At 55.9% G+C, this 18,525-nt stretch overlaps 1 protein-coding gene across 1 annotated transcript in view; it reads left to right on the plus strand.

Annotated features, from left to right (window-relative positions):
- LOC138375959 (deleted in malignant brain tumors 1 protein-like) overlaps window positions 1-18,525 on the plus strand; it is a 59,287-nt gene that overhangs the window by 19,297 nt on the left and 21,465 nt on the right. The window contains exons 9-21 of the mRNA XM_069459813.1: window positions 872-910; window positions 1,468-1,791; window positions 2,759-2,791; window positions 4,117-4,149; window positions 5,652-5,975; window positions 6,942-6,974; window positions 8,337-8,369; window positions 9,865-10,188; window positions 11,153-11,185; window positions 12,501-12,533; window positions 14,025-14,348; window positions 16,206-16,235; window positions 16,853-16,882. Coding sequence (XP_069315914.1) covers window positions 872-910; window positions 1,468-1,791; window positions 2,759-2,791; window positions 4,117-4,149; window positions 5,652-5,975; window positions 6,942-6,974; window positions 8,337-8,369; window positions 9,865-10,188; window positions 11,153-11,185; window positions 12,501-12,533; window positions 14,025-14,348; window positions 16,206-16,235; window positions 16,853-16,882 — 1,593 coding nt within the window. The remainder of the gene's footprint in view (window positions 1-871; window positions 911-1,467; window positions 1,792-2,758; window positions 2,792-4,116; window positions 4,150-5,651; window positions 5,976-6,941; window positions 6,975-8,336; window positions 8,370-9,864; window positions 10,189-11,152; window positions 11,186-12,500; window positions 12,534-14,024; window positions 14,349-16,205; window positions 16,236-16,852; window positions 16,883-18,525) is intronic.

Genomic DNA, 18,525 nt, shown 5'->3' on the forward strand with positions numbered 1-18,525 from the left:
AGTATAGATTTGAGGGCTTTAAGACCTCAGACATTTTCCTGACTGCTGTAAGGCTGGGCTCCTGATCTTTAATCTGTAGCCTGTAAAAATGGGTGCCCAGGTGGTGGTGAGGGACAAGGCAGTGGACAGGCATGGTGAACGCGGCTGGCTGCAGGAGTCGATACAACTACTGACAACTATTGTCATCGGTCCCTCAGACGGCAGGGTCTCCGCTGAAAGGATTTTAGGGATCAGAGAAGAGAAGTCAGTGCAGAGAAAAGAGGAGCCCAGCGTGCCTACTTGGGCATTCAGGTTCAAGTTTTAAAGCACTATGGGGTCGAAACCAAAACATGCCTGCACGTGGGGTTCTGCCCCCAGAGATCCAGGTGCTAACTTCGCTAAGGGAGAAGGGGGGCAGCTACAGGGATTCTCCCACCTGCTCTCATCAGGGGGGACCTCCCAGTGGCTTGGGTGAGGCCTCTTCAGAAAAAGCAGACATGCCAGAGAAGTCATGAAAACCAAGCTATGTGATGACAAAGACTGAGGTCGCCTAGTTGTACCTTTGGGGACCGCAGTTTGCTGACCACTCACAGATTGCCAACAACACAGAGCCCTAAGAGGGCTGCCTGGGCTCCAGGCCATGGCAGAGCTACAAAAGAAGGCCCAGATGGGCTAATACAGAAAGTGTCACAGCCTCTAAGACGGCAGTGACATCTGTGAAAGGGTCTCGCCACTCACTGTCTTCACTGAGCTCGCTGATGAGAAGAGCTGTCCAGCACCTGCCAAGGGCCACAGTTCAGACCAAAATGAGCAGCCGTGCAGCCAGCCCAGGCCCGGGAGCACCTTCCCCCGCGAGGCTCCGAACACAAGCTCTCTTTTCTGCCTCCCACAGATCCAACTGTTGCCGAGGGAACATCCACGGAGGCGACAGGTACTTTCCCCAACACTATCTCTGTCAGTCACAAAACTCCATGCGCCCAAGGGATACCATTGAGTGAGGAGAAACTTGGGAGATAGAAGGGTTAGTATAAAACGACCTTCCAGAGAGGTCCCGAGGCACATAGTGGGACCGGTGTCCTGTTTCAGAAGGTCCTGCTCTCAGTGCTCATCCCAAGCCCGTGGGGTCCGGGGGCTCCAGACTGACTTGCCATTTGCACTCTCAGGGATAGGTTGCAAGGTGACAGGAGAGTGTATTTGGATCTGGAGCCGTCCTTGTCCAGAGCACAGCAGAGCCCATCCTGGTGTCAATGGCTCCGTCTCAACCTGGAGCTGGTGAGGACATCCGGATGAAGGAGGCAAACTCAGGCGTCAGGGCTGTGCCCCTACAGGCCAGGGCCACAGTGAAAGAAGCGGGGAAGCTCACCTTCTATTGCGCAGTGTGGACATTAACCTGCACGAGGAAGCTTGACTACTAGGAACGGGTCATGGCTACACACGACCTTCACTGTGGACTCAGAAAAAAATGACAAATAATTGTATCTCTTCTAGCATCGGATTATCACTTGGCGCTGAGGCTGGTGAATGGAGGTGACCGGTGTCAGGGCCGGGTGGAGGTCCTATACCGAGGCTCCTGGGGCACCGTGTGTGACGACGGCTGGAACACTAATGACGCCAACGTGGTCTGCCGGCAGCTGGGCTGTGGCTGGGCCACGTCGGCACCAGGGAGTGCCCGGTTTGGCCGGGGCTCAGGGCCCATTGTCCTGGATGACGTGAGCTGCTCAGGGCACGAGTCCTACCTGTGGAGCTGCCCCCACAGAGGCTGGCTCTCCCATAACTGTGGCCATCATGAGGACGCTGGTGTCATCTGCTCAGGTGCGCATCGAAGATCACTGGGGCCCATTGGTGGGACAGACTGTTTTCAGAGAAAACAGGATTCTCACCTCAAGTTCTTACCCTCAGACCTGCCAAGGTTACCTGGAACTGCTAGAGATGACCTGGGGACAGCTGGCCCAGAGGTGTAATGTCCAAGTCTCTAGTCAAGGAAGCAGCCTGGTGTGTACAGGTGCCCCAGCTGCAAGCAGTGCCTGGCATTGGCTTGGAGGTACCTGGGCACCGGCCTTCAGACCCAGGGTCCAGCTTACTGAGGGCGGAAACCATGAGCCTTTCATTTTGCTACGGGAACATCCACCCACCACTCACCCCCAATAGTACCTGAGGCTCCGTGTCTGGGACAGCAGCTTTGACATCAGGCTGGTACTGCGTCCCCTGTCCTTGAAGACAGTATTACTCTGAGGACTCACAGGAGCTGAGGCAGAGGAAGGGACTCCAGAGCCAATAGCTCACTGAGGATAGGCAGGAAGGGCGGTAGGGAAGGGGGGTGAGGGTGGCGGGAGGCAGGTTGGTAACAGACCTTGTGCTCACCGGGGAGGTAGACAGTGGGTTCCAGAGTGTGACCCCATGGAGGATGTTCCAGTTTCCCCATCCAACGTCAGGATCACGGCCATGGAGGGTGCAAAGTCGGGGTCTTCGTGCAGTCATTGCTCAGGGTGGCTGTGCTGCTCCCTGGTGTTGATGCAGAGGCTTTGTGGCCTGTCCCGGGCTTAGCAGTGGCCTCTGTATTTCTGAAGGGGGAGGCTCAAGCCCAGAGGTGGAGGCACCGGGTCAGAGTGTAGGGAGCAGCTGTGTGAAGGTCTAGGGGTGCACGGTGGGCTCGGGCAAGCACGTGTCCATCCACATGAGATGAACACAAGCCCAGTGTGTGAATCCGAGGCTCTTCCGCCTCCGGTGCTTGTTGAGTCACAGAGTGCTGTGTGTGACCCTCCTTCTCTTTCCACCACAGGCCCATCCCAGACCCAGTCCACAGCCAGGCCAGGTGAGCCCCAGTGTCCTTCCTTGGGACGCTCCTTCTCTTTGCTCACACTCACTCCTGCCTGCCAGTCTGCAGAACCTACCTCTCGTCCATGCAGACCCTATGGAGCATGCTATGTCCCCCACTGCATCCGTGGCAGTCACAGATGTTAGGGTCCAGAGGGCGTCTACCTTCCCATCGCCCACCTCCGTGTGCAGCACATAGTGCGATGCTGGCACAGTGGATACGTCTTCTGGTTCAGAAAAGTGGTCAGATGTTTAAGGAGCTTTGGCCCTTTCTCCTCTAGGACTGATATGACCTATGAGAAGTAATGTCCGTGCCCTCTGCCCTTGCATTGAAGGCAATGTCAGTGCAGGCTGATGCCTCCGGCCCTCACTCGGCAAAACGCCCCCGGCACATGCAGGGCCCCATCTGCCTGCAACAGGGGCTGAGGCAGAGTCTGGGGGAGGCTGAGAAGCAGAAATGTCTGCGGTGCTTCTGGTCACCGGTCACTTGATGGACCCCTGGGTGACTCCCTGGGTCCCTGATGTTTCCTGGCGAAGTGTCAGAGCGTGGGCCACGTTGTCAGAGGGGCCCGCCAGTTGATGGGTGAGTGGAAGGAGGGGGCAAAGGCTTTCTAACTGGCATGGGGACATCCCAGGTGGAGAGAGCTGTGCGTCCAGCACGGCCTCTGCCCACGGATGAGCTTGTGGAACAGGAGACGTGGGCAGAACCGGGGGTGCATGTGGCAGGAGTCAGAAGGGGCATTGTTTTCACCCTCCCTGTGACAACCTACAAGAAGAAGCCACTAGAGAAAATGATTTCTCAATATGTGGTGTTTAATTGCGCGTAGAAATAAGCATGATGACTGGGAAAGTGTGAAATGGCAAGCCACCGGTGAGTTCAGTGAGGGAAGAGGAAGGGCCTTTTCCTTTTTTTTTCATTGTCTTTTTTTTAGTAGCAACATTAGACTTTCTTAAGATGCTTAGAAACAGAGTTCATGGGTGGCAGGGGTTCAGAGCCAGAGTGGTTATCAGTCCCTTGGAGGAGATGGCCCTGCGGGCAGGTGGTCTTGCCTGGATGGCGGCAATCCTAGGGGATGTCTAGAGAGCAGCCTTAGGAAAGCAGGACAGGTGACAAGGACCAGAAAGGGATCCAGGAAGTCCATGGAAACAGCTCACAGCTCCGACTCCTAAGGACGAGCTAGTGCTCCCTGCTTCTGGGTGTGACAACAGTGATGTCCACCCGGTATCTGCTACGTCCACACCTGCCTGGTCCAGACATCCGTTCATCCCTGCTCTTTCCTCCCCTGAGTCTGATTCTACCCTTTCGTGTTGTTGCCCTTACAGACACTTCGGCCGCTATGACTGAAGCATCAACAGGTAAACAATCCTGCTTGTTGATACCCGGGGCTCACGCTCTCCCTCTGCATGAACTTTCTGTTTGAAAGTGGGAGGATGAGGCCCAAGCTGGGCCCCGTGCTCAGCCAAGTCCCGTGGGGGGTCATGGAGGAAGCAGAGTCTCTGACGACCGATTCCTGGGTCTGGTTTTGGAGGGGGCGGGGAGCTTGTGGCCTGGCTGCCATGCTGTCCTCTTCCAGGTACTCAGGGCAAGCCCTGGGGGCTCACTAAGCCTCCTGGAAGCTTGGCGCTGGCCTCAGGGCATGGACAGCAGGCATGGGAGGAGTGGGTGAGAGTCGGGGTGTCTGCACGTGTCTGGCCCAGGTCCTGCCAGCCCTGCCACATTGCCAGAACCCAGAGAGGCCCATGCAGGTGCCACCAAGTTCCGGAACAAAGGAAGGCCCCTGCCTGCGTCCTGTAGCTATGGAGCTGCATGCTGTGTGTGGTGACAGTGGGGAGCTGGGAGTGGGGCGCCCCTACCTGTCCCCTCCCCTGCGTCACTGTGCTTCTACATAGCTCGAGCATCCTTGGGCCTGGGCAGAGTAGGGTGTCACTGTTTCTTTCAGTGTGATGAATTCACCTCTGGCCGCATTGAGAGGTGCCTGGCTGCCCTGGTGACTTGGGCCATTAGCAAGACACCTGAGTGTGCGACATGTCTTAGTTCCTTGTCCTCAGACAGGGATTGATGAAGGGTTCTTGTGTCCCCCTGTAAGAACTGATTCTAGTGTGTCCCTTTAGCTCGTGAATGGAGGTGACTGGTGTCAGGGCCACGTGGAGGTCCTCTACACCCTGCGGGAAGTATCGCCCCTCAGCCATCCCTGTCCAGGGCTAGGGATGAGCTCGTGTCTGCCAGCCAGGGACACCGCCGGGGGCAGGGAGAGAATTTTCTGTGTCTGAGAACAGATGTCCCAGGAGGGAACTACATGGGCTTATATGATTATCGTGTCTAAGGTCAATTTTCTTTACTCCTCAAAAGAGATTTTTAGTTCTTGTTGATCTGAAATTACAAATCATTCGCATGTATTTGACTCTGTCGTGTGTGGGGTGTGTGTGTGTGTGTGTGTGTGTGCGTGTATTTAGTAGGGTCCTCACTAATAAAATTTCCCTTTTTTATTGTGGTGAAATGTATGCCTAACACGAGATCTATCCTTCTAACAATGTTAATGTGCACTTCTCGGTGGGATTAATTACATTCCCAGTGTTGTGCAGCCATCAGCACCATGTGGTCCCAGTTTTTAAGTCATCCCAAAGTGAAAACCACACTCATTAACCATCACACCCCATTGTGCTGTCCCCAGTTCCCGGCAGCCACTAATCTGTTTTCTGTCTATCTGGATTTCCCTGTTCTGGACATTTCCTACGAAATGGGACCCTTGCCTTGTGTCTGGCTTCTTTTCTTTAGCATAAGTGACAGCGAACTGTGTGCCCAGCAGCTGCAGCATTCAGGGACCCTGGTGAGAATGAGTTTTGATGTCTCCCTCTAGGATCTGATGCCGGCTTGGCCCTGAGGCTGGTGAATGGAGGTGACCGGTGTCAGGGCCGGGTGGAGGTCCTGTACCGAGGCTCCTGGGGCACAGTGTGTGACGACGGCTGGAACACTAATGACGCCAACGTGGTCTGCCGGCAGCTGGGCTGTGGCTGGGCCACGTCAGCCCCAGGGAGTGCCCGGTTTGGCCAGGGCTCAGGGCCCATTGTCCTGGATGACGTGAGCTGCTCAGGGCACGAGTCCTACCTGTGGAGCTGCCCCCACAGAGGTTGGCTCTCCCATAACTGTGGCCATCATGAGGACGCTGGTGTCATCTGCTCAGGTGCGCATCGAAGAGCGTTGGGGCCCAGTTGTGGGACAGACTGTTTTCAGAGAAAACAAGTTTCTCACCTCAGGGTCCCACCCCCAGACCTGCAAAGGTTACCGGGAACTGCTGGAGATGACCTGGGGACAGCTGGCCTAGAGATGTAATGTCCAGGTCCGTAGTCAAGGAAACAGCCTGGTCTGTACAGGTCCCCCAGCTGCAAGCAGTGCCCGGCATTGGCTTGGAGGTACCTGGGCACCGGCCTTCAGACCCAGGGTCCAGCTTACTGAGGGCAGAAACCATGAGCCTTTCATTTTGCTATGGGAACATCCACCCACCTCCCACCCCCAATAATACCTGAGGCTCCATGTCTGGGACAGCAGCTTGGGATCGGGCTGGTACTGCGTCCCCTGTCCTTGAAGACTGTATTACTGTGAGTGCTCACAGGAGCTGAGGCAGAGGAAGGGACTCCAGTGCCAATAGCTCACTGAGGACAGGCGGGAAGGGCGGTAGGGAAGGGGGGTGAGGGTGGCGGAGGGCAGGTTGGTAACAGACCTTGTGCTCACCGGGGAGGTAGACAGTGGGTTCCGGAGTGTGACCCCATGGAGGATGTTCCGGTTTCCCCATCCAACGTCAGGATCACGGCCACGGAGGGTGCAAAGTCGGGGCCTTTGTGCAGTCATTGCTCAGGGTGGCTGTGCTGCTCCCTGGTGTTGATGCAGAGGCTTTGTGGCCTGTCGCGGGCTTAGCAGTGGCCTGTGTATTTCTGAAGGGGGAGGCTCAAGCCCAGGGGTGCAGGCAATGGGTCGGAGTGTAGGGAGCAGCTCCGTGAAGGTCTAGGGGTGCACGGTAGGCTCGGGCACGCCCGTGTCCGTCCACACGAGACGAGCACAAGCCCAGTGAGTGAATCCGAGGCTCTTCCGCCTCCAGTGCTTGTTGAGTCCCAGAGTGCTGTGTGTGACCCTCCTTCTCTTTCCACCACAGGCCCGTCCCAGACCCAGTCCACGGCCAGGCCAGGTGAGCCCCAGCGTCCTTCCTTGGGACGCTCCTTCTCTTTGTTCACACTCACCCCTGCCTGCCAGTCTGCAGAACCCACTTCTCGTCCATGCAGACCCTGTGGGGCATGCCATGTTCCCGCCCTGCATCGGTGACAGTCACCGACGTTAGGGTCCAGAGGGCGTCTGCCTTCCCATCATCCACCTCCGTGTGCAGCACATAGCATGATGCTGGCCCAGTAGATACGTCTTCTGGTTCAGAAAAGTGGCCACATGTTTAAGGAGCTTTGGCCCTTTCTCCTCTAGGGCTGATATGACCTATTGAGAAGTAATGTCCGTGCCCTCTGACCTTGCGTTGAAGGCCATGTCAGTGCAGGCTGATGCATCCGGCCCTCACTCCACGAAACGCCCCAGCTCGTGCAGGGCCCCATCTACCTGCAGGAGGGGCTGAGGCAGAGCCTGGGGGAGGCCCAGAAGCAGCAAATGTCTGTGGTGCTTCTTGTCACCGGTTACCTGATGGACCCCTGGGTGACTCCCTGAGTCCCTGATGTTTCTTGGCCAAGTGTCAGAGCGTGGGCCACGTTGTCAGAGGGGCCCACCAGGCCATGGGTGAGTGGAAGGAGGCGGCAAAGGCTTTCTAACTGGAATGGGGACATCCCAGGTGGAGAGAGCTGGGTGTCCAGCACGGCCTCTGTGCACGGATGAGCTTGTGGAGCAGGAGACGTGGCAGACTCGGGGATGCATGTGGCAGGAGCCAGAAGGGGCATTGTTTTCACCCTCCCTGTGACAACCTACAAGAAGAAGCCACTAGAGAAGAAGCCACTAGAGAAAAGAAGCCACTAGAGAAACCCACTAGAAAAACACCTCAATATGTGGTGTTTAATTGGGCGTAGAAATAAGCATGATGACTGGGAAAGTGTGAAATGGCAAGCCACCTGTGAAGGGAAGAGGAAGGGCCTTTTCCTTTTTTTTTTTCATTGTCTTTTTTTTAGTAGCAACATTAGACTTTCTTAAGGTGCTTATAAACAGAGTTCATGGGTGGCAGAGGTTCAGAGCCAGAGTGGTTATCAGCCCCTTGTAGGAGATGGCCCTGCGGGCAGGTGGTCTTGCCTGGATGGCGGCAATCCTAGGGGATGTCTAGAGATCAGCCTTAGGAAAGCAGGACAGGTGACAAGGACCAGAAAGGGATCCAGGAAGTCCATGGAAACAGCTCACAGCTCCGACTCTTAAGGACGAGCTAGTGCTCCCTCTTTCTGGGTGTGACAATAGTGATGTCCACCCGGTATCTGCTACGTCCACACCTGCCTGGTCCAGACATCCGTTCATCCCTGCTCTTTCCTCCCCTGAGTCTGATTCTACCCTTTCGTGTTGTTGCTCTTTACAGACACTTCGGCCGCTACAACTGAAGCATCAACAGGTAAACAATCCTGCTTGTTGATACCCGGGGTTCGCGCTCTCCCTCTGCATGAACTTTCTGTTTGAAAGTGGGAGGATGAGGCCCAAGCTGGGCCCCGTGCTCAGCCAAGTCCCGTGGGGGTCATGGAGGACGCAGAGTCTCTGACGACCGATTCCTGGGTCTGGTTTTGGAGGGGGCGGGGAGCTTGTGGCCTGGCTGCCCTGCTGTCCTCTTCCAGGTGCTCAGGGCAAGCCCTGGGGGCTCACTAAGCCTCCTGGCAGCTTGGCGCTGGCCTCAGGGCATGGACAGCAGGCCTGGGAGGAGTGGTTGAGAGTCAGGGCGCCTGCACGTGTCTGGCCCAGGTCCTGCCAGCCCTGCCACATTGCCAGAGCCAGAGAGGCCCTTGCAGGTGCCACCAAGCTCCTGAACACGGCAAGGCCCCTGCCTGCCTCCTGTAGCTATGGAGCTGCATGCTGTGTGTGGTGACAGTGGGGAGCTGTGAGTGGGGCGCCCCTACCTGTCCCCTCCCCTGCGTCACTGTGCTTCTACATAGCTCGAGCACCTTTGGCCTGGGCAGAGTAGGGTGTCACCGTTTCTTTCAGTGTGATGAATTCACCTCTGGCCGCATTGAGAGGTGCCTGGCTGCCCTGGTAACTTGGGCCATTAACAAGACACCTGAGTTTGCGACATGTCTTAGTTCCTTGTCCTCAGGACAGGGATTGATGTAGGGTTCTTGTGTCCCCCTGTAAGAACTGATTCTGGTGTGTCCCTGAGGCTTGTGGTTGGAGGTGACTGGTGTCAGGGCCGGGTGGAGGTCCTCTACACCCTGCGGGAAGAAACGCCCCTCAGCCATCCCTGTACCCCGTGGTCCAGGTCTGGGGATGAGCTCGTGTCTGCCAGCCAAGGACACCGCCGGGGGCAGGGAGAGAATTTTCTATGTTTGAGAACAGATACCCCGGGAGGGAACTACATGGGCTGATACGATTATCTTGTCTAGGGTCGATTTTTTTTTTACTCCTCAAAGAGATTCTTAGTTCTTACTGATCTGAAATTACAAATCATTCGCGTGTATTTTACTGTCTGTGTATGTGTGTCTGTGTTTGTGTATTTAGTGGAGTCCTCACTAAAAATATTTCCCATTTTTATTGTGGTGAAATGTATGTCTACCATGAGATCTATCCTTTTAACAATTTCAATGTGCACCTCTCGGTGGGATTAATTACATTCCCAGTGTTGTGCAGCCATCAGCACCATGTGGTCCCAGTTTTTAAGTCATCCCAAAGTGAAAACCACACCCATTAACCGTCACACCCCATTGTGCTGTCCCCAGTTCCCAGCAGCCACTAATCTGCTTTCTGTCTATCTGGATTTCCCTGTTCTGGACATTTCCTATGAAATGGGACCGTTGCCTTGTGTCTGGCTTCTTTCCCTTAACATAGGTGACACCGAACTGTGTGCCCAGCAGCTGCAGCATTCAGGGACACTGGTGAGAGTGAGTTTTCATGTCTCCCTCTAGGATCTGATGCCGGCTTGGCCCTGAGGCTGGTGAATGGAGGTGACCGGTGTCAGGGCCGGGTGGAGGTCCTGTACCGAGGCTCCTGGGGCACCGTGTGTGACGACGGCTGGAACACTAATGACGCCAACGTGGTCTGCAGGCAGCTGGGCTGTGGCTGGGCCACGTCAGCCCCAGGGAGTGCCCGGTTTGGCCAGGGCTCAGGGCCCATTGTCCTGGATGACGTGAGCTGCTCAGGGCACGAGTCCTACCTGTGGAGCTGCCCCCACAGAGGCTGGCTCTCCCATAACTGTGGCCATCATGAGGACGCTGGTGTCATCTGCTCAGGTGGGCATCCAAGATCACTGGGGCCCGTTGGTGGGCAGACTCTATTCGGAAAAAACTAGTTTCTTACCTGAAGTTCCTACCCCCAGACCTGCCAAGGTTACCTGGAACTGCTAGAGATGACCTGGGGATAGCTGGCCCAGAGGTGTAATGTCCAGGTGTCTAGTCAAGGAAGCAGCCTGGTGTGTACAGGTCCCCCAGTTGCAAGCAGTGCCCGGCATTGGCTTGGAGGTACCTGGGCACCGGCCTTCAGACCCAGGGTCCAGCTTACTGAGGGCAAAACCATGAGACTTTCATTTTGCTACGGGATCATCCACCCACCTCCCACCCCCAATAGTACCTGAGGCTCCATCTCAGGGACAGCAGGTTTGAGATCGGGCTGGTACTGCGTCCCCTATCCTTGAAGACTGTATTACTCTGAGGACTCACAGGAGCTGAGGCAGAGGAAGGGACTCCAGAGCCAATAGCTCACTGAGGACAGGCGGGACCGGCGGTAGGAAGGGGGGTGAGGGTGGCGGGAGGCAGGTTGGTAACGGACCTTGTGCTCACCGGGGAGGTAGACAGTGGGTTCCAGAGTGTGACCCCATGGAGGATGTTCCGGTTTCCCCATCCAACATCAGGATCATGGCCACGGAGGGTGCAAAGTCGGGGTCTTCGTGCAGTCATTGCTCAGGGTGGCTGTGCTGCTCCCTGGTGTTGATGCAGAGGCTTTGTGGCCTGTCGCGGGCTTAGCAGTGGCCTCTGTATTTCTGAAGGGGGAGGCTCAAGCCCAGTGGTGCAGGCAACGGGTCAGAGTGTAGGGAGCAGCTGTGTGAAGGTCTAGGGGTGCACGGTGGGCTCGGGCACGCCCGTGTCCGTTCACACGAGATAATCACATGCTCAGCGTGTGAATCCGAGGCTCTTCTGCCTCCGGTGCTCATTGTGTCACCGATTGCTGTGTGTGACCCTCCTTCTCTTTCCACCACAGGCCCGTCCCAGACCCAGTCCACGGCCAGGCCAGGTGAGCCCCAGTGTCCTTCCTTGGGATGCCCCTTCTCTTTGCTCACACTCACCCCTGCCTGCCAGTCTGCAGAACCCGCCTCTCGTCCATGCAGACCCTGTGGAGCATGCTATGTCCCCCATTGCATCTGTGACAGTCACGGATGTTAGGGTCCAGAGGGCATCTGCCTTCCCATCATCCAACTCTGTGTGCAGCACATAGCGAGACGCTGGCCCAGTGGATATGTCTTCTGGTTCAGAAAAGTGGCCACATGTTTAAGGAGCTTTGGCCCTTTCTCCCTTGGACTGATATGACCTATTGAGAATTAATGTCCGTGTCCTCTGACCTTGCGTTGAAGGCCATGTCAGTGCAGGCTGATGCCTCCGGCCCTCACTCTGCGAAATGCCCCCGGCACGTACAGGGCCCCATCTGCCTGCAGGAGGGGCTGAGGCAGAGCCTGGTGGAGGCCGAGAAGCAGCAAATGTCTGCGGTGCTTCTGGTCACTGGTTACCTGATGAACCCCTGGGTCCCTGACGTTTCCTGGCCAAGTGTCAGAGCGTGGGCCACGTTGTCAGAGGGGCCCGCCAGGCCATGGGTGAGTGGAAGGAGGGGGCAAAGGCTTTCTAACTGGCATGGGGACATCCCAGGTGGAGAGAGCCGGGTGTCCAGCACGGCCTCTGCGCACAGATGAGCTTGTGGAGCAGGAGACGTGGGCAGACCCGGGCGAGCATGTGGCAGGAGCCAGAAGGGGCATTGTTTTCACCCTCCCTGTGACAACCTACCATAAGAAGCCACTAGAGAAAATGATTTCCAAATATGTGGTGTTTAATTGGGCGTAGAAATAAGCATGATGACTGGGAAAGTGTGAAATGGCAAGCCACCGGTGAGTTCAGTGAGGGAAGAAGAAGGGCCTTTTCCTTTTTTTTTCATTGTCTTTTTTTTAGTAGCAACATTAGACTTTCTTAAGATGCTTAGAAACAGAGTTCATGGGTGGCAGGGGTTCAGAGCCAGAGTGGTTATCAGTCCCTTGGAGGAGATGGCCCTGCGGGCAGGTGGTCTTGCCTGGATGGCGGCAATCCTAGGGGATGTCTAGAGATCAGCCTTAGGAAAGCAGGACAGGCGACAAGGACCAGAAAGGGATCCAGGAAGTCCATGGAAACAGCTCACAGCTCCAACCCTTAAGGACGAGCTAGTGCTCCCTCTTCCTGGGTGTGACAATAGTGATGTCCACCCGGTATCTGCTACGTACACACCTGCCTGGTCCAGACATCCGTTCATCCCTGCTCTTTCCTCCCCTGAGTCTGATTCTACCCTTTCGTGTTGTTGCTCTTTACAGACACTTCGGCCGCTACGACTGAAGCATCAACAGGTAAACAATCCTGCTTGTTGATACCCGGGGCTCCCGCTCTCCCTCTGCATGAACTTTCTGTTTGAAAGTGGGAGGATGAGGCCCAAGCTGGGCCCCGTGCTCAGCCAAGTCCCGTGGGGGGTCATGGAGGACGCAGAGTCTCTGACGGCCGATTCCTGGGTCTGGTTTTGGAGGGGGCGGGGAGCTTGTGTCCTGCCTGCCGTGCTGTCTTCTTCCAGGTGCTCAGGGCAAGCCCTGGGGGCTCACTTAGCCTCCTGGGAGCTTGGCGCTGGCCTCAGGGCATGGACAGCAGGCCCGGGAGGAGTGGGTGAGTGTCAGGCATCTGCACGTGTCTGGCCCAGGTCCTGCCAGTCTTGCCACATTGCCAGAACCCAGAGAGGCCCGTGCAGGTGCCACCAAGCTCCTGAACACGGCAAGGCCCCTGCCTGCCTCCTGTAGCTATGGAGCTACATGCTGTGTGTGGTGACAGTGGGGAGCTGGGAGTGGGGCACCCCTACCTGTGCCCTCCCCTGGGTCACTGTGCTTCTACATAGCTCGAGCACCTTCGGCCTGGGCAGAGTAGGGTGTCACTGTTTCTCTCAGTGTGATGAATTCACCCCTTGTCTGTATTGAGAGATGCCTGGCTGCCCTGGTGACTTGGGCCGTGAGCAAGACACCTGAGTGTGCGACATATCTTAGTTCCTTGTCCTCAGGACAGGGATTGATGAAGGGTTCTTGTGTCCCCCTATAAGAACTGATTCTAGTGTGTCCCTGAGGCTCGTGGTTGGAGGTGACTGGTGTCAGGGCCGCGTGGAGGTCCTCTACACCCTGCGGGAAGAAACGCCCCTCAGCCATCCCTGTGCCTCGTGGTCCAGGGCTGGGGATGAGCTCGTGTCTGCCAGCCAGGGACGCCGCCGGGGCCAGGGAGAGAATTTTCTATGTCTGAGAACAGATGCCCCAGGAGGGAACTACATGGACTGATATGATTATCTTGTCTATGGTCGATTTTTTTTTACTCCTCAAAAGAGATTTTTAGTGCTTATTGATGTGAAATTACAAATCATTTGCATGTATTTGACTGTGTGTGTGTGTGTGTGTGTGTGTGTCTATGTAGTGGAGTCCTCATAGGAGGACTTTTTTTATTGTGGTGAAATGTATGCCTAACACGAGATCTATCCTTTTAACAGTGTTAATGTGCACCTCTCGGTGGGATTAATTACATTCCGAGTGTTGTGCAGCCATCAGCACCATTGGTCCCAGTTTTTAAGTCATCCCAAAGTGAAAACCACACCCATTAACCGTCACACCCCATTCTGCTGTCCCCAGTTCCCAGCAGCCACTAATCTGCTTTTTGTCTATCTGGATTTCCCTGTTCTGGACATTTCCTATGAAATGGGACCGTTGCCTTGTGTCTGGCTTCTTTCCCTTAGCGTAAGTGACACTGAACTGTGTGCCCAGCAGCTGCAGCATTGAGGGACCCTGGTGAGAATGAGTTTTGATGTCTCCCTCTAGGATCTGATGCCGGCTTGGCCCTGAGGCTGGTGAATGGAGGTGACCGGTGTCAGGGCCGGGTGGAGGTCCTGTACCGAGGCTCCTGGGGCACCGTGTGTGACGACGGCTGGAACACTAATGACGCCAACGTGGTCTGCCGGCAGCTGGGCTGTGGCTGGGCCACGTCAGCCCCAGGGAGTGCCCGGTTTGGCCAGGGCTCAGGGCCCATTGTCCTGGATGACGTGAGCTGCTCAGGGCACGAGTCCTACCTGTGGAGCTGCCCCCACAGAGGCTGGCTCTCCCATAACTGTGGCCATCATGAGGACGCTGGTGTCATCTGCTCAGGTGGGCATCCAAGATCACTGGGGCCCGTTGGTGGGCAGACTCTATTCGGAGAAAACTAGTTTCTTACCTGAAGTTCCTACCCCCAGACCTAGCAAGGTTACCTGGAACTGCTAGAGATGCTCTGGGGACAGCTGGCCCAGAGGTGTAATGTCTAGGTCTCTAGTCAAGGAAGCAGTCTGGTCTGTTTAGGTCCCCCAGTTGCAAGCAGTGCCTGGCATTGGCTTGGAGGTACCTGGGCACTGGCCTTTATACCCTGGGTCCAGCTTACTGAGGGCAGAAACCATGAGCCTTTCATTTTGCTACAGGAACATCCACCCACCTCCCAAGCCCAATAGTACCTGAGGCTCCATGTCTCAGACAGCCCCTTTGGGATCTGGTTGGTAAAGCGTCCTCTGTCCATGAAGACTGTATTACTCTGAGTGTCCCCAGCTGCTGAGGCAGAGGAAAGGACTCTAGAGCCAATAGCTCACTCAGGACAACCAGGAAGGGTGGTGCGGTAGGAAAGGGGGTTGAGGGTGGAGGATGGCAGGCCCTTAGCAAGCCGTGTGCTCACCTGGGACATAGGCAGTGGGTGTTGGCATGAGACCTCACAGAGGATCTTCTAGAATCCTTGTTGAACCTCAGGATCACGGGCCTGGGGGGTGCATATTGGGGGTCTTCGTGCAGTCATTGCTCAGGGCTGCTGTTGCTGCTCCCTGGAGTTGATGCAGAGGCTCCTTGTGGGCTGTCCCGGACAAAGCAGTGGCCTTTGTATCTCTGTGGGGGAAGTCTCAGGCCCAGGGGTGCAGGCAATGGTGGAGACCTATGGAGCAGCACCCTGCAGACCGAGGGATGCAGGGTGGGCAGGGGCACCGACATGTTCCCAGCAGTGCTGCGCCAGTGAGGACACTGGTGTTTTGCTCATGATGGCTTTGAAGAGTTTGGATCCTTTTCCCTTTGTGTGCAGTTTGCTCAGGGGGAGTCCGTAATGCCTTCTAGTCTCCTCAGTCAATCTTGTTCCATATTTCTGATTTCCTGAGGTCTCCTTAGCCGTCTGCTAGGAATCAGTATGAATTTTGTCAAGCTGCATGGTGCTGCCCTGGTCAGTCAGGACCCTGAGCTAAACTGAGATAACCATGGCACCTTTACCCACTGCCTCAGCGGTGGCAGCAGGAGCAGAGGGGAGAGTGATGAGTCCCTGGCTCCTTTCTGGGTGGGGCTGGTGCGGGTGGGATGGAGGCACCTCTAGGAGGGAGTCGGGGAGGGGTTGATTGTCTCCGTGGCAGGAGCCCTGGGGTGAAGGGTCCCGCCCTATGTGGGGTTCTCAGCTGAGGTTTGAGTAAGATGTCGGAGTGGAGGCAACTGGGCTGGGAATGCAGACAGGCGTGTGTGTCCGTCCTGCCTGGGGCAGCAAGGCCTGAGTCCGTGACTGAGGCTCCCTCCGAGAGCTGCACTGCGTTGCCCCGGCACCCAATCTGCTGTGGGAAGGGCAGCCCCTCGCGGCCTGCCGGGCAGAGCGCTGGTACAGCCTGGGGCGGGGCCTGGAGGACCACTCCTAGAATTTTGGCCTGGCGCTGGCCTCCTGAGCCTTCCTGACTCTGTCAACCGCTACAGCCTGCAGGCAGAGGGTTGGTTTGGGGTCAGGCTGCTCTACACATCCACATGGATTTGATCACCTTGATTTAGAAATAGTGGGCAGGAGCTGCCTGGGCCACTCCCAGGGGACATGTTTGCATGGGGTTGGATGACAAGGCCCCACCCTACCTGGCAGGGAACAGGCGGGGGCTGCGTGTTTTTCTGGCTCTGTGTCCCCCGCCTTTGTCCTAGTCTTGCCGCCTTCTGCATAGTGTGTCTGATCTGCCCTCCTCTTTCTCACAGCTGTCCTGCCACAGTCCACGGCCAGGCCAGGTGAGTCCTGCTGTTCCCCAACTGTTGGTGTTTCCTGCTTCTCTGCTCCTCTCCCCAGCCCCAGGTGAGCAGCTGAATGAGGGCTCTGTGCACTTTTCCTGCTGCCCAGAACATTCTCTGATCTTTTAGGGTGTGTGGTAGGTGCAGCTGAGCTCAGAGCATGTAGATGCTCCTTTGTGCGTTGGTGGGATGACAGCCTTCTGGCTGCTGACGCAGGCTGCCTTGCGGTGCTCACTCAGCAGTTGTGTTGGGAGAAGGAAGTTCTGTCCTGCGTCACAGGTGCTGCAAAGCATCCTCTGTCCCCGGGATCATGTGCCGGGGCAGAACAGAGACTTTTCTTGTCCTGAAGCCCAGGGAAAGACTGAGTGATGCTTCTACCAGCAAACCATTTGTCAAGAGAGAAGTGTCAATGCCCTTTGGGGAATGTGCCACCTGCTTGCCTTGTTGTGGACATTGAAGGCCATGGCCTTGCTCACTGAGGGCTCCTTGGAAGGGTCCCCTGTCTCCCACAGCCCCAGAGCTTCTCTGTGTCCCTGGTCCCTGCTCCCAATGGCCGGTCACTAGACCCAGGGTTCCATACCTCTTCCTTCCTAATCCCACTGTATCTTTCTCTGCAGATTGGTGGCAAACAACATCTCCTTCCCATGGTAAGTATCTTTGCATCCCGCCAAAGCATCAGCAGGCAGCACTGCAGTCTGCAGGCCTATGGGACTTTCCTGGGTCTTGTGTGAAGCCTCTGGCTGGTTATGACCTCCCCGAGCGAGGAGCGTTCCCTTTCCCCCCAGTTGTGAATTGTGCTGTAAGGAGAATCAATTAGTCAGGATGCTGTCATTTGCAAGGGACAGGAACCCAAGTCAAACTCTCCTAGCCTAGAAGGGAATTCTTGGCTCGTGTATCTAGAACGTTTAGTGATGGATGTGGAGCTTCCGGTACAGCTGTACCCAGCAGCTGTGAGTCTACTCCCCTGAGCTTCTCTTATCCCTGCCCTGTGATCTGCGTGGGCTTCCCTGTCAGCTTGCTTTTTGCACACGGGGAGAAGGGCAGCAGTTGTCAGCCCCAAGTCTATATCCCTGAAGGAGTAAGAGTCAGTCTGTGCCAAGACCTCTGGGGGATAGTTCTGACTTCCTGGCAACAAGGGCTTTCTCCCATGCAAAGCCTGTGTGCTCTGAGGGCCCAGCTAGTTATATGCCACCTGTATATGCCCTGGGGAGAGGGGGAGAGTGGGGGCACCAGGCCCGGCTTGAACCATGTGGGATGCTGCTTTGCTAAAGGGAAGGATGGTTTCCGTTACAGGAAAACACAGGGCAGGAGATTTGACACGGAGACAGTATCCTCCAGTGAGAGCTTTGCTTTCCTCCCATGCTCCCTGCTGTTTCCTGGCTGTCCTTACCCCGCTTCCCACCAGAGGGAACTGTCCCTCTCCCTGGGTGTCGGCCCCTGTAGATTCTGTACTCTGGCGATGCCCTCTGCGGCCCGGGCTCAGGGTCTGAGCTGTGAGTGGAGAGTCTGTGCAGGGACTCAGGGGCCTCAATATGTCCATGAAGCCTGTTCCCATCTTCCTCAGGGACGGCAGGAGTCACAGCTCTTCCTCGCTGTGGCCCTGGCGTGAGACCAGCATCGTGGACTGAGTGAGTCGGGACAGGGGAACGAACGCAGTCTCTGAGCTTTCCCCAGGCTTCTGGGAGAGCGATGCAAGTGTTGGGCTTTCCTGGCTCTTAGACTAGACTCAACATCAGGAAAACCACACCCCCCGCCCCCTGGAAGAAATACCCGAGGTCGTAGCTAAACACCCCTCAGCCATCCCTGTGCCTCGTGGTCCAGGGCTGGGGATGAGCTCCTATCTGCCGGCCAGGGATGCCGCCGGAGGAAGGGGGAGAATTTTCTGTGTCTGAGAACAGATGCCCCAGGAGGAAACTACATGGGCTGATATGATTAGCTTGTCTAGGGGCCGATTTTTTTTACTCCTCAAAGAGATTCTTAGTTCTTATTGATCTGAAATTACCAATCATTTGCAGGTATTTGACTCTGTGTGTGTGTGTGTGTGTGTGTGTGTGTGTGTGGTGTGTATTTAGTGGAGTGCTCATTAATAGTATTTCCCTTTTTCATTGTGGTAAAATGTATGCCTAACATAAAATTTATCCTATTAACAATATTAATGTGTACTTCTTGGTGGGATTAATTATAATCCCAGTGTTGTGCAGCCATCACCCCCGTCTAGTTGCAGTTTTTAAGTCATCCCAAGCTGAACAATCACACCCATTAACTGTCACATCCCGTTCTGCTGTCCCCA

Source organism: Eulemur rufifrons, chromosome 28 (assembly GCF_041146395.1).
Source record: "Eulemur rufifrons isolate Redbay chromosome 28, OSU_ERuf_1, whole genome shotgun sequence".
Lineage (NCBI taxonomy): Eukaryota > Metazoa > Chordata > Mammalia > Primates > Lemuridae > Eulemur > Eulemur rufifrons.